Source organism: Lampetra planeri, chromosome 41, assembly GCF_965212315.1.
Source record: "Lampetra planeri chromosome 41, kcLamPlan1.2.h2, whole genome shotgun sequence".
Classification (NCBI taxonomy): Eukaryota; Metazoa; Chordata; class Hyperoartia; order Petromyzontiformes; family Petromyzontidae; genus Lampetra; species Lampetra planeri.
The window spans coordinates 10,603,099-10,629,134 of record NC_136147.1 but is presented as its reverse complement, the minus strand read 5'-3'; the positions used below and the strand labels follow the sequence as shown (position 1 = coordinate 10,629,134).

The following is a 26,036-nucleotide window of genomic DNA, read 5'->3' as shown; positions in this document are numbered from 1 at the left end:
TGCCCTGAACTCTGAATTACCCCACTTGCCCTGAACTCTGAACTACACCACTTGCCCTGAACTCTGAATTACCCCACTTGCCCTGAAATCTGAATTACCCCACTTGCCCTGAACTCTGAATTACCCCACTTGCCCTGAAATCTGAATTACCCCACTTGCCCTGAAATCTGAATTACCCCACTTGCCCTGAACTCTGAATTACCCCACTTGCCCTGAACTCTGAATTACCCAACTCGCTCTGAACTCTGAATTACCCCACTCGCCCTGAACTCTGAATTACCCCACTTGCCCTGAACTCTGAATTACCCCACTTGCCCTGAAATCTGAATTACCCCACTTGCCCTGAACTCTGAATTACCCCACTTGCCCTGAACCATAAATAACCCCACTTGCCCTGAGCCATGAATAACCCCACTCGCCCTGAACTCTGAACTACTCCACTTGCCCTGAACTCTGAATTACCCCACTTGCCCTGAACTCTGAACTACCCCACTTGCCCTGAACTCTGAATTACCCCACTTGCCCTGAACTCTGAATTACCCCACTTGCCCTGAACTCTGAACTACACCACTTGCCCTGAACTCTGAATTACCCCACTTGCCCTGAACTCTGAATTACCCCACTTGCCCTGAACTCTGAATTACCCCACTTGCCCTGAACTCTGAATTACCCCACTTGCCCTGAAATCTGAATTACCCCACTTGCCCTGAAATCTGAATTACCCCACTTGCCCTGAACTCTGAATTACCCCACTTGCCCTGAACCATAAATAACCCCACTTGCCCTGAACTCTGAATTACCCAACTCGCTCTGAACTCTGAATTACCCCACTCGCCCTGAACTCTGAATTACCCCACTTGCCCTGAACTCTGAATTACCCCACTTGCCCTGAACTCTGAATTACCCCACTTGCCCTAAACTCTGAATTACCCCACTTGCCCTGAACTCTGAACTACCCCACCTGCCCTGAACTCTGAATTACCCCACTTGCCCTGAAATCTGAATTACCCCACTTGCCCTGAAATCTGAATTACCCCACTTGCCCTGAACTCTGAATTACCCCACTTGCCCTGAACTCTGAATTACCCAACTCGCTCTGAACTCTGAATTACCCCACTCGCCCTGAACTCTGAATTACCCCACTTGCCCTGAACTCTGAATTACCCCACTTGCCCTGAAATCTGAATTACCCCACTTGCCCTGAACTCTGAATTACCCCACTTGCCCTGAACCATAAATAACCCCACTTGCCCTGAGCCATGAATAACCCCACTCGCCCTGAACTCTGAATTACCCCACTTGCCCTGAACTCTGAACTACCCCACCTGCCCTGAACTCTGAACTACTCCACTTGCCCTGAACTCTGAATTACCCCACTTGCCCTGAACTCTGAACTACCCCACTTGCCCTGAACTCTGAATTACCCCACTTGCCCTGAACTCTGAATTACCCCACTTGCCCTGAACTCTGAACTACACCACTTGCCCTGAACTCTGAATTACCCCACTTGCCCTGAACTCTGAATTACCCCACTTGCCCTGAACTCTGAATTACCCCACTTGCCCTGAAATCTGAATTACCCCACTTGCCCTGAAATCTGAATTACCCCACTTGCCCTGAACTCTGAATTACCCCACTTGCCCTGAACCATAAATAACCCCACTTGCCCTGAACTCTGAATTACCCAACTCGCTCTGAACTCTGAATTACCCCACTCGCCCTGAACTCTGAATTACCCCACTTGCCCTGAACTCTGAATTACCCCACTTGCCCTGAACTCTGAATTACCCCACTTGCCCTAAACTCTGAATTACCCCACTTGCCCTGAACTCTGAACTACCCCACCTGCCCTGAACTCTGAACTACCCCACTTGCCCTGAACTCTGAACTACCCCACTTGCCCTGAAATCTGAATTACCCCACTTGCCCTGAACTCTGAATTACCCCACTTGCCCTGAACTCTGAATTACCCCACTCGCCCTGAACTCTGAATTGCCCCCACTCGCCCTGAACTCTGAATTACCCCACTTTCCCTGAACTCTGAAATACCCCACTGGCCTGAACTCTGAACTACCCCACTTGCCCTGAACTCTGAATTACCCCACTTGCCCTGAACTCTGAATTACCCCACTTGCCCTGAACCATAAATAACCCCACTTGCCCTGAACTCTGAATTACCCCACTCGCCCTGAACTCTGAATTACCCCACTCGCCCTGAACTCTGAATTACCCCACTCGCCCTGAACTCTGAATTACCCCACTTGCCCTGATCCATGAATAACCCCACTTGCCCTGAACTCTGAATTACCCCACTTGCCCTGAACTCTGAATTACCCCACTCGCCCTGAACTCTGAATTGCCCCCACTCGCCCTGAACTCTGAATTACCCCACTTGCCCTGAACTCTGAATTACCCCACTTGCCCTGAACCATAAATAACCCCACTTGCCCTGAACTCTGAATTACCCCACTTGCCCTGAACTCTGAACTACCCCACTTGCCCTGAACTCTGAATTACCCCACTTGCCCTGAACTCTGAATTACCCCACTTGCCCTGAACCATAAATAACCCCACTTGCCCTGAACTCTGAATTACCCCACTTGCCCTGAACTCTGAATTACCCCATTGGCCTGAACTCTGAACTACCCCACTTGCCCTGAACTCTGAATTACCCCACTCGCCCTGAACTCTGAATTACCCCACTCGCCCTGAACTCTGAATTACCACACTCGCCCTGAACTCTGAATTACCCCATTGGCCTGAACTCTGAACTACCCCACTTGCCCTGAACTCTGAATTACCCCACTCGCCCTGAACTCTGAATTACCCCACTCGCCCTGAACTCTGAATTACCACACTCGCCCTGAACTCTGAATTACCCCACTTGCCCTGAACTCTGAATTACCCCACTTGCCCTGAACTCTGAATTACCCCACTTGTCCTGAACTCTGAATAATCTCACTCGCCCTGAGTACAGTGCGAGCTGCTGGAGACAGAGGGGAAGGGAGTCGTGGTTTTGAGGCGGAGTGCGTTGTCGGCACGGCTCTAATAGGTGCTCGCTAACAGCACAGGCCGCCCACAGTGGGGTCTTTGTCAGCGTAGCTTGAGCTGTGTCGTGTAAGATAGTTGGAACTCGCGAGGGAAGACGCTGTTGCGGTCGAGAGTTTGTTGAGAGACGCGAAGAGGGAGCTGCGATGGTGCCGCTGTGTTAGCCAAGGGAGACGAGGGGACAGCGACGCGAGGAGGCGGGGAGTCTCGGCAGGTGGAGAGGGCAAGGGGCGCGTAGAAAGGGAGAGGCGGGGCGGGGAGCTGCGATGTTGCCTCTGTTGCTACTGCCCAGGGCCGCGCTGGGCCCGCGTGCGGCCCGCGCCGTCTCCACGTGGTCGCCCGTGGGCGCCGCGTTCAACGCGCGGCAGCAGCGGAGCGCGGAGAAGCCGGGAGCAGGGACCCAGGTACCCAAAGCCCTCACCCCGTGATCCCGTGGTGCTGGTGGTGACCAACCCCCCTAGCGGTGACCCCCCCCTAGCGGTGACCCCCCCCCACTAGTAGTGACCCCCCCCACTAGCGGTGACCCCCCCACTAGTAGTGACCCCCCCCCTAGCGGTGACCCTCCCCCCCACTAGTAGTGACCCCCCCCACTAGCGGTGACCCCCCCCACTAGTAGTGACCCCCCCCTAGCGGTGACCCCCCCCCCACTAGTAGTGACCCCCCCCACTAGCGGTGACCCCCCCACTAGTAGTGACCCCCCTAGCGGTGACCCCCCCCACTAGTAGTGACCCCCCCCACTAGCGGTGACCCCCCCCCCCCCACTAGTAGTGACCCCCCCCCCCCACTAGTAGTGACCCCCCCCTAGCGGTGACCCCCCCCCCCATTAGTAGTGACCCCCCCCCTAGCGGTGACCCCCCCCCCACTAGTAGTGACCCCCCCCCCCACTAGTAGTGACCCCCCCTAGCGGTGACCCCCCCACTAGTAGTGACCCCCCCCCCTAGCGGTGACCACCCCCCCACTAGTAGTGACCCCCCCCCACTAGTAGTGACCCCCCCCCCTAGCGGTGACCCCCCCCCCACTAGCGGTGATCCCCCCTCCCCCTAGCGGTGACCCCCCCCACTAGTAGTGACCCCCCCCCCCCACTTGCGGTGATCCCCCCCCTCGCGGTGAACCCACTTCATGACGGCCTTTGGCGGTGACCTTACGACCTCTAGCGATGACTTCACGAACTCTGGGTATTTCAGGTGTAGTGTCGCATCTGCGGCGAACGCGTTCCTAAAATAATGCGTTAAACATAGGTATCTTCTTACAAAGGGTAAAGACCTTGACGTTTCAGTCGACAGACCTGCAATAAATACTGATGTTTGGAGTGAGAAATATACTGACTGGGGAGTGTGGTTGGGTGACATCCGATGTGAAGAGGAGTCGAAGACTGATAAGCACTTCTTTATTCTTCCAAGCACAGCCACACTCGTTCCTCAAACCAACCCCGAACACGCGATTCACCGCGCCCTTCAAACGCTTCCGAATCCACATCTCTGTCTGGCGCGCCGCGTGCGTGTTGACGTCAGTGCCCTTAACCCGTGACCCCCGTCTCGTGTATTCCCGTGCGTGTGACTAGTGTGTGCGATGTTGAGTGCGGAGAGTAAGTGTCTGTGTGGTGCGAGTGTGTGAGGATGGCTCGGACATCCTCTACAGATGGAGGGGAAGACTCGGGCGTCGTGAGTTATCCGTGTCGGAAGAACTCTCAACGCATTCCCAGAGGGATAATGCAGTTATATCTATGGGACCTTTTTGCCAGTACTGGATGATAAATAATTAAAGGTTTTACCCTTGCTGGCAATAAACAAATGTTAAGATGTTTAAACACCAAATAGTACCTTTTGCAAGGCATACAGCTGCATTAACTACACATACTTGTGGGAAAACATGCAAACATGCTCTTCCATAATACAGTTTTTTTTAGGTTACATTGCGTAAATGTGTCGTTAACCCCGCCACCACCCGACACAGCAAATTAGTATGGTTTGTCACGTAAACATAACATGCCAATTCGTTACTAGTGCAGCACACCAGTGTGTTGGAAAGCAAAGCTACAAAATTTACAATCGGAGTACGACGTTTCGCCAGTAATTACAGGGGACAGCCAGATTTGCTATCCAACACACCAGTGTAATGTACTAGTGAAGTATTGGAAATGACGGCAGGAAACTCCTTGACGGGTAACACACTTTTTATTAAATCTTGACTTGTCACGATACAACGTGTGGTCTCTATTCTTCTGACTACACACTTCCCTTAGCTCGTGTAGACTCGATGCCTCTGGCTACCCGCGCATCACTCGTCTCGTGTAGACCCTATGCCTCTGGCTACACACGCATCACTCGTCTCGTGTAGACCCTATGCCTCTGGCTACACACGCATCACTCGTCTCGTGTAGACCCTATGCCTCTGGCTACACACGCTGCATGCTCACACTGCATGCTCACCCTACACTCCGCCTCTGGGTTACACAGAGTCCCGGTCCCCACAGGACAGCGGGACTGGGTACCACAGGGCCCTATCTCTTCCTCTCCGTCTTCAGTCTTCGCTGGTTACACTCTCCCCGTACGCCTGTGTGCATCACCTTATATAGTCCCTCCTCACGGGAGACGGAGCGGATGCGGACCTCGACGTGAGCATCGCTCCTTAGTTAACCAATCACGACGCGCTATCTCTACGATCCGTTTTCCCCCAGCGCGTGTTTCCACTCGTCAACCAATCACGCCGCGCTGCCACCCGATCACTCCCTCTCAAGCGCGTCACCGGCACACAGCCAATCAGCACCACATAACCCACGACCCCGCGCTGACCCCTGATCCTTCACCGTCAGCGCGCGTCACCACACACACAGCCAATCACTACGCGCTGGCACCCGATCCCTACCCCAGCGCGTATCACCACTACATCACCCCCTCCCACATAGCTCGCAGCCGGCCCGGCTGCTAACCAACAACACAACACAACGTTAATACAACAAAAACCCCACCCCCCAGTGTGCCCCGTAACGCAACAACAACAACACAACAGCAACCTATGTACAAATTGACAACTAACACAAGAAAAGTCAACAACAACACACACAACACCTCGATAAGAAGCTATGTACAGCCCGACGAACAACACAATAAAAGCGATTTCCAGAAAATGAACGCGCCCAGCGTCTCCGTGACTAAACGCAGTGACGAGGCGCTCTAGCTTCCTCGACTCCTCACATGGTAGGTCATAAAAAGTAGCGCGACCTGGCGCGAGTCCGTCTGGCCGGTCCGTCATATGGGACGGGACGCTGACGACCGTCCGGTGGCTCCGGCTGCTCTAGACGGCGCGGATCGGCCCTGAAAGGACCGGCCCCGCCGCGAAGATCCGGCCGCCGGTGGTCGGCAGCTGTCAGTTCCGAGACACCTGGGAGGAGATCAGGCGGAACCATGTGAGGATCAGGCAGAGACATTTCCCCCTTTGGGTCGTCGGTCACGTCACATGCTCGGCCCTTACGACACAAGGGGAGGCCATATGGAGGCGAGAAAGGTTTCAGTCGGGAGGGGTGGACGTACCACCGTCGCTTTCCCCATTTTATCTGAACGCACTGGGGGCGTGCGACACGCACGACCTCCACGGGTCCCCGCCATGGCTTCAACAATTTAGGCGACGTAGCCAAAGGTGCCTGAGGGCAATGCAGCCAGGCCCTGTCACCTGGTTTCCAGTCGTGCACGGACACCTTCCGTGCACGCAACCGCTCGTTTGCAATTTGGCGAGCCCGCGAATTAAGCCGTGCGGCCTCCCTTGCCTCTGTCAGCTTATGAATATTAAATTTAATATGTTCTGCCAATTTTGAATTAGTTCGTGGTGTGGACAGGCCAAGCTGCGTTTCCATGGGCGGGTCAGCTTCCCGACCGTACATCAGATAGAATGGGGAAAATCCCGTCGCTGCATGGGGGGCCATTCTATACGCGGGAGGACCCCCGGGACCTGCAGGTCCCAATCAACATGTGCCTCACACACCTGCTGGCACAGCATGGAAGTCAAAGTCTTGTGGAGTCTCTCCACCATCCCGTCCGTCTGCGGGTGGTACGGGGAGGTACGCACCTTCTTAGTACCCAACAGATCGCACACCTCTTGCAGCAATTTACTTGAAAAATGTTTCCCTTGGTCGGTCAGCAAGCGTTCGGGAGCCCCCTTGTCCAGGACGTAGCCCTGGACAAAGGCGTCCGTCACAGCCGCCGCCGACTGGTTGGCGAGTGGCCACGCCATAGGCCACCGGGTAAAATATTCGACCCCCACCAACAGGTACTTATTACCCCTAGGCGTGACTGAAAAGGGCCCCAGAATATCGAGAGCAACGAGCTCGTTAGTGCGCGAGACTTGAATAGATTGCAGCGGTGGATTAGCTGCCACGGGCGGTGGTTTTCGCCTGGCGCACTCAACGCATCCCTTCAGAATATTCACCACGTCACTCCCCATCCCCGGCCAATAATAGTCACGCTGAAGCAGGGCAAGCGTTTTGTTTACTCCCAAATGCAAGAGGCGTTCGTGTGCGGCCAAAACAACTTTCCCCCTCACAGCGGAAGGCACCACAAGTGCGTGCCGCCGGGACAAACTGTCCCATCTCATTAACATGCCTTGTTTATGTACGTAGGAGCCAGTCCGCTCCTGGTCCTCTTTGGGACCCCCCACCCTGCGGCGCAATGCCAGCAGGGAGCTGTCCGCCATTTGGAGATGGCCCCACTCACTCAGCGACAGTGAGAGCAGCGAGTCCTGATCCTGAGAGGTAGCGGGGACATCCCCGATTGGTGCGCCCGCGGTCGCAGCCAATGCCCCCATATCTTCGACAACCGGCGGTTTACAGCGCGCCGATCCCGATAGACACGCACATTTCTGACAAGGCAACAATCGCGACAGGGCATCGGCATTTGTGTGTCGCAACCCCTTACGGTATGTAGTCGTGAACTGATAGTCCTGGAGGACTTCCAACCACCGTGACAATTGGCCCGAGGGTTGGGCGACCCTCAATGAATACTGTAGCGCCGCGTGGTCCGTCCGGACCGTAAAGTGACGACCATAGAGATACGGTCTGAATTGTTGTACAAAAAAAACAATGGCAAGCAGTTCGCGACGGGTGACGCAGTAGCGCTGCTCCGCCGGTGACAACACCCTGCTACCATAAGCGACCACCCTTTCGACTCCCCCAACGACTTGGGATAGCACCCCCCCAATGCCCGTGTTGCTAGCATCCGTATCTAGCAAGAAGGGACTCGCAAAATCCGGATAGCGCAAGGGTGGGCACCCACCAAGGCGTCCCGGAGGGAGCAGAACGCGGCCTCCTCCTCCGGTCCCCATCGGAACTTCACTCCTTTCGCCGTTAGAGCGTGCAAGGGTTTTGCAATAGTGGCGAAGTGCTCAACGAATCGGCGGTAATACGAAGCAAAACCGATGAAACTGCGCACGTCCGAAACTGACGTGGGTGTCGGCCATGAACTGACACAGTCCGTCTTCGCGGGATCGGTAGAGATCCCCGAAAAGTCGACAATGTGACCCAAGTATCTAACGGACTTACGAAAAAGGTGGCATTTGGCCGGTTTAAATTTTAATTTAGCTGATCGCATTCGTAAGAACACCCCTCTCAATCGCTGGAGGTGTTCCTCAAATGTTTTACTGAAAACAATGACATCGTCAAGGTAAATCAAGCACGTATCCCATTGCAAGCCCGACAAAACCAACTCCATAAGGCGCTGAAACGTCGCTGGAGAGGAGTGAAGTCCCATGGGTAACCGGTTAAACTGGAACAGGCCCCCTGGAGTCCGAAATGCTGTCTTAGGTTTAGACTCTTCGTCGAGTGGCAACTGCCAGAATCCCGATAATAAATCAAGAGTCGAAAAATATCGCGCACCAGACAATGCATCGAGGGACTCGTCCATCCTGGGGAGCGGATACGCGTCAGCCACAGAGATCTTATTCAGGCGACGGAAATCTACGCAAAATCGCAAGGACCCGTCCTGCTTCTTAACCAGCACAATAGGTGCTCCCCAAGGACTGGAGGAAGGCGAAATAATGTCGGCTTCTAGCATATCGTTAACGGCCGACTGAACATGTTCCTTCTCAGCAGGACTCAGTCGGAAGGGATTTAGCCTGACCGGTGCCGCATCGCCCGTGTCAATGTGGCGTAACAAATCCGTGCACCCAATGTCATACTTATGTTTACTGAACACATCAGAAAATTCCATTAGCAACTCGCGCAGCGCACCCAACTGTACCGCTGACAAATCGTCCGAGTCCGCGCACAGCGAATGGACCCATTCAAGGTCCTCCCTCGGTTCAATGTTCTGCGTGGGGCTCGGATCAACCTGCGCAACCAGCCGCTCATCCGCAGGGACCCGTGCCGCGTGAGCCAGCACGGTGCCCTGCTGAATGACGGCTGGCCGCGACCCAGCGTTTAAAACCATCACAAACGGATCCTTGTCAGCCCGAACCAAAGTGTGAGCCACCGACAAATCGACCCCCCCGACAGCCCTGTTAGAAGGACCCAAAAGCATGCCTTGTTCCGAAGTCCCCCCCACCCATGGTTTCCGCAACCGGAGGGGAATTAACATCTGTGAACCCGGGGGCACGTGCACGGTCTGTGTCGCCAACGCTTGTATCGTAGCGCACGCCGTCCGAATTTCAGTAGGGTTCGTCAAAAATGAAATACGGCGACCCGATGGTAGTTCAATGCAACGCTGATCGATGAGAATTTTAATGGGCATTTTAGCCAAAAAATCAGTGCCCAATAGACAAGGAACCGCCAAAGAAGACGAAACGAAAACGGGTCCCGACAATTTGATATCTCCAATGCAAATGGACGCCCTAATCTGACCGATAATGCCCAACGATCCGCCATTAGCGGCGTAAAATGGCACATCCACTGGGAGCAGCGGACGGCATTGGACGGGGAGAATGTTGTAAATGAGGTCCGATATAATAGTCGCCGACGCCCCCGTGTCCACTAACACCCTGACCTCGACCCCATCAATAGATCCCGTAACGACGGATGAACCCGCTGAAGCAGCCACAATTCTGTGCCCCAACTCCGACCATTCAATGTCTCCCCGGTCCCGGCCGAACCCCCCTCGCCGAACCGAATCCCCGAACCCTAACCGGCCCTCCTCCGCCGCACCGCGACGGCCCATGCGTGTCGAGTATGTAGGCCGAGCATGTGAGGTGCCGCGACTTGCCGGGGTTTGTAGGGATGACTTGGGGCCTTGGTCGTCGTCCAGCCGAGATCCCATGGCGCGCTGACGTGGAGCGCGGCAACCGGACGCCACGTGGCCCCGGAGGCCGCAGTTATAACACGTGATGAGGGTCGTCGGAGATCTCGGTTGCTCCAGCTTGCGGGCCGATCGCAGAGGCGAACGACCCCCCGACCTCCAGTCCCCTGGTCGTCCCGCGGTGAACGCCTCCTCTCGTGGGCTGACGACTTGGGGTTCGGTGATCACCGGACCCGGAGCTGAGGCCACGGCAGCGTTGCAGACGACCCCCTGTTTGCGTTGAAGGACCTCGTGCGCTTGTATACTCGTAGCGACCCGCAAGGAAGAAATATCGATCTCGTCGGCCGTGTTGATGGGGACCCCCAGATCCTGCGCCAACTTAAGCAGCTGCTCCAAAACCATCGCATCTTGGCCCTCCTCGTCCATACGAGGGAATGCGGCATCGGCGAGAGCCAGCAACGCCGTGCGATAGGCGAGCGCGGTCTCCGTGTCCGCCTTCCGCCTTGCATAAAAATGATGGCGACACGCCAAGGGAGGTCCGTAGACCTTGGCCATGAGACCCAGCACTGCCTTAAGCGTGGAGCGGTCCGACCTCCGTGCGGACATGAAGGCCGCGAGCGCGTTGTCGTCCAACATGGCAGGCAGTGCCCGCAGTGCCGTAGCGTCGGACCAGGCAGACATCTCCTGATGCGCCAAAAACCTGCGCTGAAATTGGCCCCAGTCCCCGCCTTCCGCCTTGAAGGCTGACAATGCGGGAAGGCGCTGTTGAAAAATGAAGTCGTCCTCTGCCTCGTGGTTCCTTTCCGCCGCCCCGTCGGTGTGTAAGATGGCGGCCCCAGTGGCGGGTGTCTGATGGCGGTCCGCAGCGCGCGTTGATGACGTAAGCGGGCGCGCTTGGAGAACCGCCGCCACGTGGCGGTCGCCGTTCCCGCCAAAAGTCGGCGCAGATGAAATGGCGGGAATCGCCAAGTCATTTTGGCGGGAATCAGCGGGGCGACCCTGTAGAATGTCCGCCGCCGTCCCCGCTCCTGCCGACGAGCTGATTTCCGCCAGGATGGACGCGGCGGCGAGCAGCAGCTCCGCCAGATGGGAGTGCGCCTCGCGGAGCACGGCATCGGTCCCCAGTCGCTCGCCTGGCGCCGTCGGCGGATCCTGCAGCGTGGGCCATTCTTCGTCCTCACCCCCCGATGGCAGCTGGCCCGAGTCGTCAAGGTTATCCTCGCGGTCAATCCCGTGGGTCCGACTGGTCTTCCTTGTATCCATGCTTGGAAGACTGTTTCACTTCTGACGCCAGTTGAAGTATTGGAAATGACGGCAGGAAACTCCTTGACGGGTAACACACTTTTTTATTAAATCTTGACTTGTCACGATACAACGTGTGGTCTCTATTCTTCTGACTACTTGTCACGATACAACGTGTGGTCTCTATTCTTCTGACTCCACACTTCCCTTAGCTCGTGTAGACTCGATGCCTCTGGCTACCCGCGCATCACTCGTCTCGTGTAGACCCTATGCCTCTGGCTACACACGCATCACTCGTCTCGTGTAGACCCTATGCCTCTGGCTACACACGCATCACTCGTCTCGTGTAGACCCTATGCCTCTGGCTACACACGCTGCATGCTCATACTGCATGCTCACCCTACACTCCGCCTCTGGGTTACACAGAGTCCCGGTCCCCACAGGACAGCGGGACTGGGTACCACAGGGCCCTATCTCTTCCTCTCCGTCTTCAGTCTTCGCTGGTTACACTCTCCCCGTACGCCTGTGTGCATCACCTTATATAGTCCCTCCTCACGGGAGACGGAGCGGATGCGGACCTCGACGTGAGCATCGCTCCTTAGTTAACCAATCACGACGCGCTATCTCTACGATCCGTTTTCCCCCAGCGCGTGTTTCCACTCGTCAACCAATCACGCCGCGCTGCCACCCGATCACTCCCTCTCAAGCGCGTCACCGGCACACAGCCAATCAGCACCACATAACCCACGACCCCGCGCTGACCCCTGATCCTTCACCGTCAGCGCGCGTCACCACACACACAGCCAATCACTACGCGCTGGCACCCGATCCCTACCCCAGCGCGTATCACCACTACACTAGTAACGGATTGGCATGTTCTGTTTACGTGACAAACCTAACTAATTGACTGTGTCGGGTGGAGACGGGTTTAACGACACATTTATATATTTATGCGATCTAACCCAACAAAACCTGAATTATGGATGATATTGGTCGCGAAAGCCTACGTGTTAAACAAACATGCTCATCTTTTTCATCAAAGTGCAGTTATCCCGTGAAGGTGCAAAGTGTGAACCCCGAGTCTATGGGTGCGCACATGTGCTAGACGTGGCAGGGTTTATACGTGCCGGGTATGTGTGGCTTCACCCAGAGGTACATAGTGATTGTCCAGAGACTATATTGATTTTGACATAACGTGATCTTGTCACAACATTTGGGTACCCCATACTCAACTCCCCACTGTGTACGTATTCTGGAATGCCGTGCTCTGTATTAGAACATTGACACATACGTTTTAACGTCTCCTTAAAGACTGGCATCGGAGTTGAGAAGGGGCACGAATATCAATAGTTTTAATTTTATATTGCATCGTGAAACTTGCATCTTAAAACACTGCATCGTTTATAAGACACACGGTTTTCACACACAGGCATAGAAAACCACAGAACTGGCACCAATACTTTGCTGAGCTCTGTGGTCCTTTTCAGATAGTCTCCAAGTTACGATGGTCCGACTTACGATATTTCGATCTTACGATGGCGATAGCGATACGACAAAATTTAGAAATATTTTAAATTTCGCGCGGCAGGCAAACGCAGCAGCGTACGAGGTACGAATCTTGGTGAGTACAGTACAATATGATACGTTACGATACGTTCAATACATGTATGATACGTAGCTTTAGCGATTTCATTTTAGGGTTACCAAGATACGATACGTTCAATGCATGTTAAAAGTTTTTATAGCAGATAGGATTGTTTCCTAAAAAAACTTTCTATTACATTGCTGTTCATATAGGTAGGCTAAGAATTTACCTTGTTTTTTTACTTTTCATTTTACTGTGCAATACAGTATTGTAAACAGGACCATGTGGGGTGGGCTGGTAGGAACGAATAACCAAAGAATATAAACATAATGTATTAATACACTTGTTTAGCCAGGAAAGCTCCACTGAGTCGAAAGGGTCTTGCCAAGTGTTAGCAGTAGGGGGCGATGTTGCTACACCTAATCGGACGATACGAAGGGAGAGTTTGAGGCCTAATTCTAGGCTTTAGGCCGCTGTGAGTAAATTTTTAATTTAAAATTTTTAATTATTTATGTAAAAGCTTTAAATGTAAATGTTTCTATTAAAAAACAACAGGGAATGTAACATTGTTAAACATGAACTCCCTTTCACACACGCGGGGCTACAATACGAAGGGAGAGTTTGAGGCCTAGTTCTAGGCTTTAGGCCTAGCTGTAGGCTTTTGGCCACTGTGAGTGAATTTGTTATTTAAATGTTTTAATTAAAAGCTATCTCAGGGAATTCTAAGGGAATGTTACACTTGTTTAGCCAGGAAGGCCGCTGTGAGTTAATTTGTAATTTAAATGTTTTAATTAAAAGCTATCTCAGGGAATTATAAGGGAATGTTACACTTGTTTAGCCAGGAAAGCGTCACTGAGTCTAAAGGTTTTTGTAGGGTCATGCCAAGTGTTTGCAGTAGGGGGCGATGTTGCTACACGGACGGACGGACGATATAATCTATTGTAGGCTGGTCCACTTCGTTCCTACCAGTATTAAACAGGACCCTGCGGGGTGGGCTACTAATACCGGTACAGGGATATCGACCGCACACACACGCGCACACACGCGCACATACACGTACACACGCACACACGCACACACACCGCACGCACACACACACACACGTACACACACATGCACGCACGCACACACACACGTAATGAAGTTGTGTTGCTACGCTTCCAGTTCGCCGTGAATAACGATCCGAAGCCCAATAGCGCCCATTCATCACGCCGCTCAAGTGGGCCGGACACGCACACACACAGACACGCACACACACGCGCATACACACGCACGCACGCAAACACACACGCACACACACACACACGCGCATACACACACGCACACACTCACACATATACACACACGAACGCACACACACGCGCGCACACACGCGCACACACACACGCACCTCTCACCTGCAAGGCAGCGGTCGCCGCTTCTCCTCCTACATCTCTCGTCGCGGCAGCTGTAGCGATGGTGCAAGTTTGTTTTTATCATCAATTCCTCCTCCACCCCTCCCTGCCACTTCACCCACCAGAATAAATGAGTTCGCCCATAGTCAGTCGATCAATATTAATAAGCCTCCCGCACTATGCCTCGCGAAGCCTGCCGCACTAGGCCTCGCGAAGCCTACTGCACTAGGCCTCCGGAAGCCTTCTCTGCAGTAGACTTAGCGAAGCCTTCTGCAGTAGACTTAGCGAAGCCTTCTGCACTAGGCCTCACGAAGCCTCTGCAGTAGGCCTCGCGAAGCCGCGCTTTTTGTGCACAAATAAGGCGATTAAATGTATCTCGTCTCTGTGTTAATAAGCCTGCCGCACTAGGCCTCGCGAAGCCTGCCGCACTAGGCCTCGCGCCGTGCTTTTCGTGCACAAATAAGGCGATTAAATGTATCTCGTCTCTGTGTTAATAAATGTTTCTTGTCTCTGTGTTAAAAAAACGTGCTGCGTTTCAGTAAAGTAATTTTTTTTAAAAACGTGCTGCGTTTCAGTAAAGTAATTTTGAAGCGAAGTTTAAAGTTTCGCTGTGAGGCACCGGAAGCGACGGCCATCTTGTTTAGTTGACAGATCGCAGGGGGAGCGGGCGGCCATCTTGTCGGACAGGGTCATGCCAAGTGTTTGTAGTAGGGGGCGATGTTGATACACGGACGGACGGACGGACACATTAATCTATTGGTAGTCTGGTCCACTTCGTTCCTACCAGTATAAATACATATAGTATATAGTTTATACAGTACGGTACTGTGAAATTTCTCTGTTTTGCTCAATTATCATCATTCTTTAAGACTCCTGGGTAGGCTAGGCCATCTTCGACTACAGTCACGTTATTATTCTATGTGATCAAAGTTGAGGCAGTTAATTACTAAAGCTCTGTGTCTGTGTGTTGTTAAAGCTAACCCAGCTCTCACCAGTTATGTTATAAATGTGAGTCTCGTATTTGTCTGCAATACATTTTAACATAAGCCACTTCGTTAAGCTATCATTTGTGGCCGGGTCACTTCTGGAAAAAGAGCTGTATAGCTCAGTGGGCCTTACTTGGTAAAATAAAATGTCATTTTTTTTAGTGATGAAGCATAACGTGATACGTTGTGTGGCGTGTTCCTATGTGTGAGGGTCTCTTTGGGGTTCCCGAGCTGAGCTCTCCTTCCGGGTTCCGCATTGCCCAGCGGGAAGCACTGGCGGCCACCGAACGACTGGTGGAGGATGCATGCCGTGCCCCGCCAGGTCCTCGCGTTGTGCAAATCTTTGACAAGCTCTCCGACAGCCTCTGCCAAGTCGCTGATCTGGTGAGAGGAATTCACAAGTCGATGTGCGCTCAAATGAGCATTGAGGCGGCGCTCATCTGTTTTACAGCCCTGAGCCAGTGGTGGACATGTATCATGCATATGGTAGGTGTGAGTTAATCCCCACAAAGTGGTTACCCAATTTATTGACCCTGGAGAGGATGATGGGCCGAATCAACCCCTAACCAGGATTTTAACTTGCAACATTCTTGTTGCGAGTCGCTCGCTCTGCCGCTGAGCCACCTGGCTGGTTTTCACGTGACTGTGTTAATTACCCAACACAATGCATTCTGTTTCTTAATTCTTTCCATTGCACAAGCACTGTTACTTTCCACTTTATCATCCTCAAAGTTACAATGGGCCACCTCTGTCCATGCAAACATTGACTAAACATTCACCTTGTGTAATTCTTTTTCAGGCCGATTTTGTTCGTGTTGCTCATCCCAGCGCTGAGTACCGAGACGCGGCGGACGAGGCCTGCATGACCATAGGCACTGTGGTGGAGAAGTGAGCGATGTTCTCTCCACGTTACGATGCTTGGGATTAAGACATGACATGTGTTGATTCACGTAAAAGTCAAGCCAATGCAATGTCCTCAAATGAGCATTGAGACATTGGTGCTTTCATCTTCTGTTTACAGCCCTATGCCAGTGGTGGAAATTCCACTTCCTTATGCCAGGGGCAAGTCTTGGCATAGGAAAACTCCTGTGGACTTCCCCACAAAGTAGTAGTTATTTTATCGACCCCAAAGGGTTGATGGGGCGAGTCAAGTCTCAGCTAGGATTTGAACTAGCAACCGTCTGATTGCGAGCTGTTCACTCTAGTGCTGAGCCATGTGGCTTCGTAGAGTGTTAATGCTCCCTTAACATTTGTGCATCATGCAGCCATTTCCATGCTTGCCTGGCATAAACATACATGCCGAGTGTCAAACATTGGTGAGAGCATCATGGGACCTCCTTTGCCAGTATCAAAATATAATATTATTTTTTAATATAAAAATATTCTTATATGTTGATACTGGCAAAGGAGGTCACATGAAGAATATTATATTTTGATACTAGCAAAGGAGGTCCCATGAAGGTCCCATCATGTAGCTGTTCACCCCGAGCTCTCAATGTCCTGATAGTGCATTGTCTTTGTACTGTTCGCCTTTTGGCATCCTCTGGTCTAACACTGTTTCAAAGGCAATGCATATACTGTGGTTAATACAGACATGATTCCTTGCAAAGGTTTCAGTTTGGTGTTTTAACATCTTAATACCTGTTTTATTGCCAGAAAGGGGAAAACCTATTCTTATATTGGTGAAAGCATTGTGTATGAGGCTACACTCAATATGTTGTCATTGATAGTTACACTTGTGAACGTTTATTTAGTATGTAAACCTAAAATATAACAAGGTTAATATAAACTGACTTACGGTCACTCGTATATGAATATTGTAAAGTATTATTAATATTAACACCCTGTTGCTTTTCACGGTTGTTTAACACGATATTTGTAGGCTGAACACGAATGTGGATCTTTACAAGTCTCTCCGAAACGTTCTGGATGATAAGAATATTGCAAATTCCTTGGATCATGAAACAAGGCAAGGTTAAAATTAAGCTTGTCATCGGGGTTTACACATAAATGGTCATCCTTCACTTCTGTAGTGATACATAACAAAGCTTCTTTGTTGCAATGTACACATCGGTGCTCCTGTTTTCACATCTCTGCTTTCCTCTTCCTTCTGTACCTCTACCTCAATCTCTCTGGCATCTTTGTCTGCCCATGTCTTAGCTCTCACCTCTCCCAACACTACCGGTGTGATTTTAATGTCTTTCCCATCTCGTTTACCTTGTCTCATTCCATTTCTTGTCGTACACTCGTCATTCCTCTTACGTTAAAGTTCCATATGAAATAGTAAAAAACATGTCACAAGAAATATGTTGAATATAATGCTGAATTAACACGTTACTTATTTACCCAGGATAGCCGCACAGAGTCCAAAAACAGGGCCCTGGATTGGAATGTTTGGCCAGCACCAATGAGTTTGTGTGATTGTCAACTAAAATAATTTTTGAGTTTCAATAATATCTCAACTGAAAAGCTTTCCTATTACAGTAATACCCTGATTTACATCTTCCGTTTCCCAAATACATCATCATTTTATTAATACCACTAGCTGATTTGCGTGGCCTCAATCCACACTTATGTCGCTGACAGCATCCGTCCTTTCTCGTATGTGTGGCCTCAGCCTTTCACCTCCATCTACCCTGTAAATAGTTTTGCATCATTTCGATATTCGTCTTCGCACCTGTAGGAATGCACCACCATCTTGAAGGGGAAGAATGTCCATCCAATCGGTCACCCCCCGGGCTCAGGTCCACAGGTTTGCTGAGTATTTCCGTGAGGTCTCGGAGAAGGGCGAACCTCTATGTCCAAACAACACTTTGGTGCGGGGGTGGGGAGCGCTGACCCCCTATGTTCATGGTGGAGCCTTAAACGGTGGAGGAAGTAGCTACCCCCTTTTATGTAATTTGCATAGAGTGGCTAACATTCACAGATGGAATCAAACTTCTGTCTGCCTTCCTTTTACAGAAGAGTGGCAGAGCTCTTCCTTTTTGACTTTGAAATCAGTGGAATCCACCTCGATAAAGAAAAGGTGAGTGGCTTCAGTCTAGTATTTTAGTGTTGGCGGATGGTTTTATATGCCATGATATCGGGGATGTCACTGTATGCTGCCGGCCCGGGAGGGTCGTGGCGTGCAATGTTCCTACGTTGCGGACAGCACTGGGTGGGTTGCTGTGTGATGCCGGCTTTACTATAGCACGGCGTCCGATGCACCGTCATCGCGTACACCTTGTAGATGGGTGTAGTACCAGCCCTAGCGGAGCTTGGTGAGCGCTTGGATAGCGCGAGCACCACGCATAGCATGTAGTGCGGCCTCCCACAAGGGGGAGCGGGAGAGTGTCAGCCCAGGGACAGGGTTGCCCCGGGCCATGGCACTCTAGTTGACCCCGTAGACACGTGATCCGGAGTGTTCACAGAGAGGGCCCCAGGTGAGGGGGCTAGGGGGTGATCACGTGTCCAGGGAGAGCTCTTGAAAGGGATCAAGAGGGAGCTAGAACGCTCGAGAAGACGGGCGGGGCCTGGGCGGAGCCAGCCCCGACCCGGGAGGATATAAGGTGGGTCCCTGAGAGGGACCGGGGTCGCTTCGTTCTACAAGCTGGAAGCTCGACGTCTACAAAACTGGAAGCTCTACAAGGCATCAACACGTGGCCGGGACCCGAGTGAGGGTCCGACCCTTCGTAGCTGTAACTCCTCCGTATAATGTAGTTAGTTGGGTGGTCACCACCCTAGGCTGTATCTGGTAAAGGGGCAGTTACCCCTTTGTGTATTACGTGTTGGTATAATAAATGTGTTGCCTCTAAGAACGTCTGCGACTCATTTGGACTCACTACATATACATGGAGTAGCATAGCCCAAAGGGTAGAGAATGTCGGCATCTCACATACAATGATTAGCGTAGCTAGAGGCGAGCCTTTAATGACTGATCTAACTGCAATACAGCTAGCCTGCGCTGACCAGAGTGGTGAAGTATAGTCACACACAACTCCTACATAAACCATTACACATTGTGGGGAGACCTTCATGCAGTAGTTTCTGTGATTGCTATTATTGGATGAGCGGCAATTTGCCCGTAGCGGCACAAACTCTCTTGCACTGCAAAAACGCAGCCAAATTCAAGCAGAAGCTCAAGGCTCTCACCTGTTCAGGCTGGCATATGAAGGACTTTGAACTCTGGCTTCACGCCTTTGAATTCTTGATCGAACATTGCATCAAATTCACAAAATACGTGCACGTTATAGATTGCATTTAATATTATTCTAATCACAAAGGTTTTATAGGATGGATTTTTTTCACACATTGCTTAAAACGAAGCTAAATGCGTTGTCTTGCATTCCTCTCTCCTGCAGCGCCAAGAGGTGGTTGGACTTCACGTCGACCTCCTGGATTTAAACAGCGAATTCCTGACGGGGACCCACACGCCAAACCGCGTGGACATGCGTGCGCTGCCGCCCCACCTGCATCGGTGCTTCTCGCTTCAGGGGAACTATGTTTACATCAACGGCTTGTACTCCGACTCTCCAGATCACCTGGTATGCCTTTAGTCGAACGTGACCTTTTGTCGATTGTGTAACCTTTTGGTAAATCTTAAATTATTAGCAGCACAGTAAATCTGAAATAATTTAGCAGCCTCTTCAAAATGCACCCACATGTAAATGAAATGTAAAAAAAATTACTCACTTGACATTGCATACCCAAGCTATACCCAGGGTGTATCACTGACATTTGAGAACACAAGCATATAGCAGAATACGTGGCAGTGGTATTGTTTGATTTTGTCCATAATTTAACGCAGATCACGGGGAACCTTTAGATTTTCAGGCCGACCAAACGTGAGAGAAACCTGGTATTATAAAAGGGTTTTTTGCCATTGGTAACGGTATTCAGTATTCAGTAATACTGAATACCGTTATGCATTGGTTCATGGTCCATGAAAAAACATTTTCTTTGGTCCCTTGCAGCCTAAATGTAGTGCATTTTACTCTGTGTTTGGACTTTTTTTCCCATCAATGTGTGTTTTTGTGACGACGGTCATTGTAATTTTCTCGTAATACTTTAAGAGGGAGTGACGTGTGTCACCACCACAGGTGCGAGAGGCCGCATACCGGATCTTCTTGTATCCCAACGAGGCGCAGCTGGCGAGGCTGGACGCGCTGCTCTCATGCCGACACCGCATGGCCCGGCTAGTGGGATACGAGAGCTACGCTCACCGGGCCCTGCGGGGCACCATGGCGCGCACGCCCGGTGACTTCCGCCACCCCCTCCACCACTCAGCGCTGACTCGTCCCTTTGTAAATACGCAGCGGGGCACGGCAGAAGCGGTTGCGATTGAACTCGTCGCCGTTTTGTGATTACCGTCTCTGCCTAAAAGCCAGTACCAAAACCCACAATGCAAACAGTGCGTTTGGGTGTACTAGAGATTGTGTTAAATCAGCTATACGCTCTGCTGCACGTGGCTGCCTGTAATCCAGCACCGTGGAGGGAGCAGCAGCGAGGGCCAGGAGAAGGCAGTACAGCAAAGTGTGGACTAATATAATCTATTCTGTATAGGAGAGAATGTTGCCCCATACATGCATGGGTTTTTTTCCAGGTGCTACATTTTTCTCCCACATACATAAATTGGCTGAAAATATCTTAACATATAGAGGACCGCAGAGGTTGGGAAATTATTGGCACCTTCCAGCTTTGTGGTTCCTCAGCGATACTGAGATGCAATGTTAATGAAAGACGAAGCAAATATATAAAAAATAAGCATCATGATCACCACATCAAATAGCAAGTCCCAATTCATCATCATCAGGTATGATCTAGTCACTGCTGGATGAAAGTCTCCCCAATCTTATTTACAATGATCCAAATGTATCACAACTTTGGGCAGTTGTCCATCCATCTAATATAATCATCTCTGATTAGCACGGTTCTCTACGTATGGTGCGATACATAAGCACAAAATATATCCTAGTGTCTGCACTAAGTTTACAAATCCCTTCAGTGTTGTCAAGACAAAAATAGCACTAAGCTCATTAATGGTGGTGTTCCTGGTGAGCCGAATCTCCGATGCATATGTTCATGCGGCCATTTTGGCCACTCCGTCACTGATCGAGCCCATCCAGAGAAAATGCTGAGAGTACCTGATAAGAACCTCGGTTTCTCGCTTTTGTATTGTGCGCACTAGGTGAGCGTACATGACGACAACACTTTGTCTTTTCTCACCGAGAGGAAAATAAAAACCTAACAACAGCTACACTCGTCAATTGTAACACTTCCAATACATGCCCTGTATCTTTATGTTGTTTTCCATTAAACTAATTTCACTCGTTTACTCTCGGCAAAACTGAACATCAAATCACATTGAAAGTCCACCCCTTTTCCACTGAAAACATTGCAGTTTTACTTCTGAGCAATTACGATTGAGTGGCCGTGTTTTGATTTTCCTCCAGCTTGTTTTGGTTGCTGTAATTGCATCGCTCGGTGTTGTCAGACATCAATTGCCTCAGGGTATCTCTCTTACAAATGGCCATTTCCTTGTGTCCTTCAGAAAATGTGACCGACTTTCTGGGGAAGCTGTCCACGCGACTTCAAGACAAGTGAGTTCCAACTTCATTGTTACAATTCGACGACGATGGCGATGATGGAGGACTAATAACAAAGGCATTGGGATAGTGAGCGTATTGTCCCTTATAATCTGTGGGGCAGTGTTTACAGTGCACAGTTTTATCACAGAAAATGCTGTGTTGCAAATGGATTTGAATTTTTGTTCGACATTCCTGTTAAACGTATAAAGCGTCATCGTTACATGAACATCGCTCTACACGTCCTGACGTCGCTCCAACTTTCGCTCTCAGAACGCGGAACGATTACGAAATGATGAGGGGCACGCAAGCGAAACTACACCCGGGCAGCGGCGTAAGTCGTTCGGGGCACCCACGTCTCACCTTGCGTCGCGCCACAATGCACCACGATCACGGCTCGGGCTGCCGGTGAAGCCTTGAGCAAAATCAAACGTTTGGTTCTGTTGCGATGCCCGCATAGGAGCCTGGCGGGGTTTGTGAGAAGGGCACACGATCCCCCATTTATCAAAGATATGAATAATCTCTTGCACATCCGTGTGCTCTCGTGCCCATTGGACGTGCTGCGAAGGGGCTGGAGCAGTGCTGTGAACCCGGCGGTGACCCAAGTTAAATCCCCCCCCTCCCCTGCCTTCATCAACTCACACTGACCAGCGTGGTGAAGTACGGTAAAAAAAATCCTGTGACCGACATGGCACAGGGAGGCCTTCATCCAGCAGTGGACTGACACCACTTTATAATAAACAGTTTTGTTACATTTTGATTTAAAGCTTTCTTGACTGCAGGGATTCATATTTTTGGTTCTTTCGGTAAAGTCACGTAGAAGGGAAATAATAAAATAATATAAATATAAAACAATAAAATTGTATTTCCCTTCTACGTGACTTTACCGAAAGAACCAAGAATATAGTTTTGTTACATATTTCTGACACTTATTCTCAAGTAGAGAAACACTGAACAGTTGTGGGCCAAAATCTTTTTTTTTTTGGGTTAGATCGCGTAAATAAAATGTGTTATTAAACCCACCACCACCCGACACAGCCAATTAGTGAAGTTTGTGACATAAGCAAAACATGCCAATTAGTCACTAGTTCAGCACACCAGTGTGTTGGAGGGTAAACCGACAATATTTACAATTCAAGTACTGTGACGTTTTGCCGGTAATCAAAAGAGCTAGAATTGCCTTCATTCTCTATTCCTCTACCCTGGTAGCTCGGTTGAATGCTGAATTCTAGGCCATTATGCTGCTGTAAGCCTTGGAGACATGTTGCTCAGGATTGTAAAGGGTTTTTGTCAGCATTAGTTTAGGCCAGGGATCTCGGCATTCAACCTTTGTTTACAGGGTAGTGGAGTAGAGGATAAAATCAAAGCCTTAAGACCAAGAGCCAAACATTTATTGACTGGCTCAGGATAGCACTGGTATTGGAAAGTATAAGGAATGGCAGATGCCTGCGGAGAGAGGGACGGACATAGAACCCATTGGGTGGGTGTCGGGGGGGCGGCACAACACGTTCAGAAAGGGAGGACGTGCTGGAGAGAGGGAGAGCTGATGGAGTTGTAGGGCAGGGTGGATGAGAGACATTGGACTGCGTAAGTGGAGAGAGGGGTCCTCGAAAGTAAGACACACCCGAGGTCAGGCGGCTCTTCTCAATTCGTATAAGATCTGCGCGTCCCAGTGATCTGATCACGTAAAACATCTTTGTATTTTTCAATATCGACAACATATACTTGAAGAGTCCTGCTGCTCGGTTACGGACTTGTGATTGTGGTACAAAAAGTTGCAACCTTGTGAACACACTCCTTTTCATTTTAAAATGTAGACAACATCAAAATGCACACTTGTCGCTTGTAACTAGGTCTCTCTTGCAACAAGACTGAATGTGATTTAAATACCTCCCTGTGCCATTCACATGCACCGGTGTTTTCATCACCGATATTCTCTCTTGGATGCTGTCGTACACTTTCCGTCCACACGTCAAAAACTGAGTTGAGATGTCAAGTTGTGTGATGTAAATCGAGGTTGTTTGGAGATCCTTTTGACAAAATCTTTCCTTTCTTTTAGGAATTAATGCCGTGGGATCACCCATACTACAGCGGTGTCTTAAGAGCAGAGAGGTAGAGTTTCCACGCGAGCTAATTACACCTTTGAATTATATTTTGTTAATACTGGAACCAAAATGCAGTGACCGGAAATTGAAAAGCTTAGATAAGTGTTGATGAAATTGTCCGCACAAACACGCGTTTACCCATCACCTACAGTAGGGTGGGGTAGGAGGCCTCTGTGGGCTACAAGGCCTTTTTGTCCTGGTGTTCACATGCACACTTACGAATGAGCTTCCATAAGATATATATTTTTTAACCGTCTGACTTACGAACATGAACTCGCGCTTGCGAACCGAACCGTGGAACTATTTACGGTATTACATGCAAATGCCAGTATTCTTCTTATGAGTTTAATGCTTCCCATTTTTGTTGAACCATAACACATTTTATAACACTAATCATATGTGCATTTAAATACAGTGCATTATTGTGTTTCTTTTAGCACGTAGGCTTTCACGACCAATATTCATAATATAGGTTTTTGGGTCAGATCGCGTTATTTATAAATGTGTCGTAACCCTCCACCACCCGTCACAGCCAAACAGTAAAAAATGTGTCATGTTTTTCAAAGGACAAAATAATTCACTTCTTTAGCCCACCGGTGTGTTGAAGAGAGAATCAACAGCATTTAAAAATTTGAGTACGACGTTTCGCTGGTAATTACAATCAGCTTCATTGGGTTCCTACTTACGAACCGTTCGACTTACGAATCGTTCTCAGGAACAGAACCCGTTCGTAAGTCGGGGACTGGCCTATATAAATATATAAGATATGTAGTGACATCAGGGATGTCACTGTATGGTGCCAGCCCGGGAGGGTCGTGGCGTGCGATGTTCCTATGTCGCGGACAGCACTGGGTGGGTTGATGCCGGCTTTACTATAGCACGGCGTGCGATGCACCGTCATCACGTACACCCCGTAGATGTGTGTAGTACCAGCCCTAGCGGGGCTTGGTGAGCGCTGGGATAGTGCGGGCACCACGTATAGCGTGTAATGCGGGCTCCCACAAGGGGGAGCGGGAGAGTGTCAGTCCAGAGACAGAGTTGTGCTGGGCCATGGCACTCTAGTTGACCCCGTAGACACGTGATCCGGAGAGAGGGCCCCAGGTGGGGGGGCTAGGGGGTGATTACGTGTCCGGGGTGAGCTCTCGAGAGGGATCGAGAGGGAGCGAGAACGCCAGCCCCGACCCGGGAGGATATAAGGTGGGTCCCTGAGAGGGACCGGGGTCGCTTCGTTCTCCAAGCTGGAAGCTCTACAAGGCATCAATACGTGGCCGAGACCCGATTGAGGGTCCGACCCTTCGTAGCTGTAACTCCTCCATATAGTGTAGTTAGCTGGGTGGTTACCACCCTAGGCTGTATCTGGTAGAGGGGCAGTTACCCCTTTGTGTATGACGTGTTGGTATAACAAATGTGTTGCCTCTAAAGAACAACGTCTGCGACTCAGTTGGACTCACTACAAATGGTGTCGGAAGTGGCCAACACGCTAGTCTATACAGCTAGCAGTAGACTATGTCTAAATGTCGCAGACCATGTACCAGGACGTCGGACAGCAAGGACGAGGACCTCGTGCCGCCTAAAGCTTCAGAAGATGCGGGGGAGATGCTGCCAGCAGAGCAGAGCACCGTCCGAGCACTCGATGCTTCGCCGTCGGCAGAGGCGACCCTCCGAGAGGCGAACGGTCGCCTCGCGGAGCTCCTCCACGCTGCGGCTTTGCTCCTCACGGAGATCAGTCCCACGGTCTTGCCGGTGAAGGAGGGAGTGGCGATGCCGCTCAGGGACGACGACTCCGCTGCCATTCTGCAGCAGGCGGGAAACTCGGTGGCGTAGCCCACGCTTTCGGCCGCCATTTTGTCGCCGGCGCAGAGTGCACAGCCCGCCAAAATTGAAGATGCGCCGTCG

General features: G+C 50.8%; 1 protein-coding gene across 2 annotated transcripts in view; it reads left to right on the top strand.

The window, feature by feature from the left end:
* The first annotated feature begins 2,609 nt into the window (after positions 1-2,609).
* LOC144732209 (mitochondrial intermediate peptidase-like) overlaps positions 2,610-26,036 on the top strand; it is a 53,840-nt gene continuing 30,413 nt past the window's right edge. The window contains exons 1-10 of one of the 2 annotated variants that reach the window (XM_078613602.1): positions 2,610-3,452; positions 15,683-15,856; positions 16,272-16,360; positions 17,355-17,441; positions 18,434-18,497; positions 19,813-19,995; positions 20,551-20,707; positions 22,002-22,050; positions 22,309-22,369; positions 24,095-24,147. In XM_078613602.1, the coding sequence (XP_078469728.1) occupies positions 3,315-3,452; positions 15,683-15,856; positions 16,272-16,360; positions 17,355-17,441; positions 18,434-18,497; positions 19,813-19,995; positions 20,551-20,707; positions 22,002-22,050; positions 22,309-22,369; positions 24,095-24,147 (1,055 nt within the window). In that variant the 5' untranslated portion in view covers positions 2,610-3,314. The remainder of the gene's footprint in view (positions 3,453-15,682; positions 15,857-16,271; positions 16,361-17,354; positions 17,442-18,433; positions 18,498-19,812; positions 19,996-20,550; positions 20,708-22,001; positions 22,051-22,308; positions 22,370-24,094; positions 24,148-26,036) is intronic. The other variant, XM_078613601.1, reaches the window with a different exon arrangement.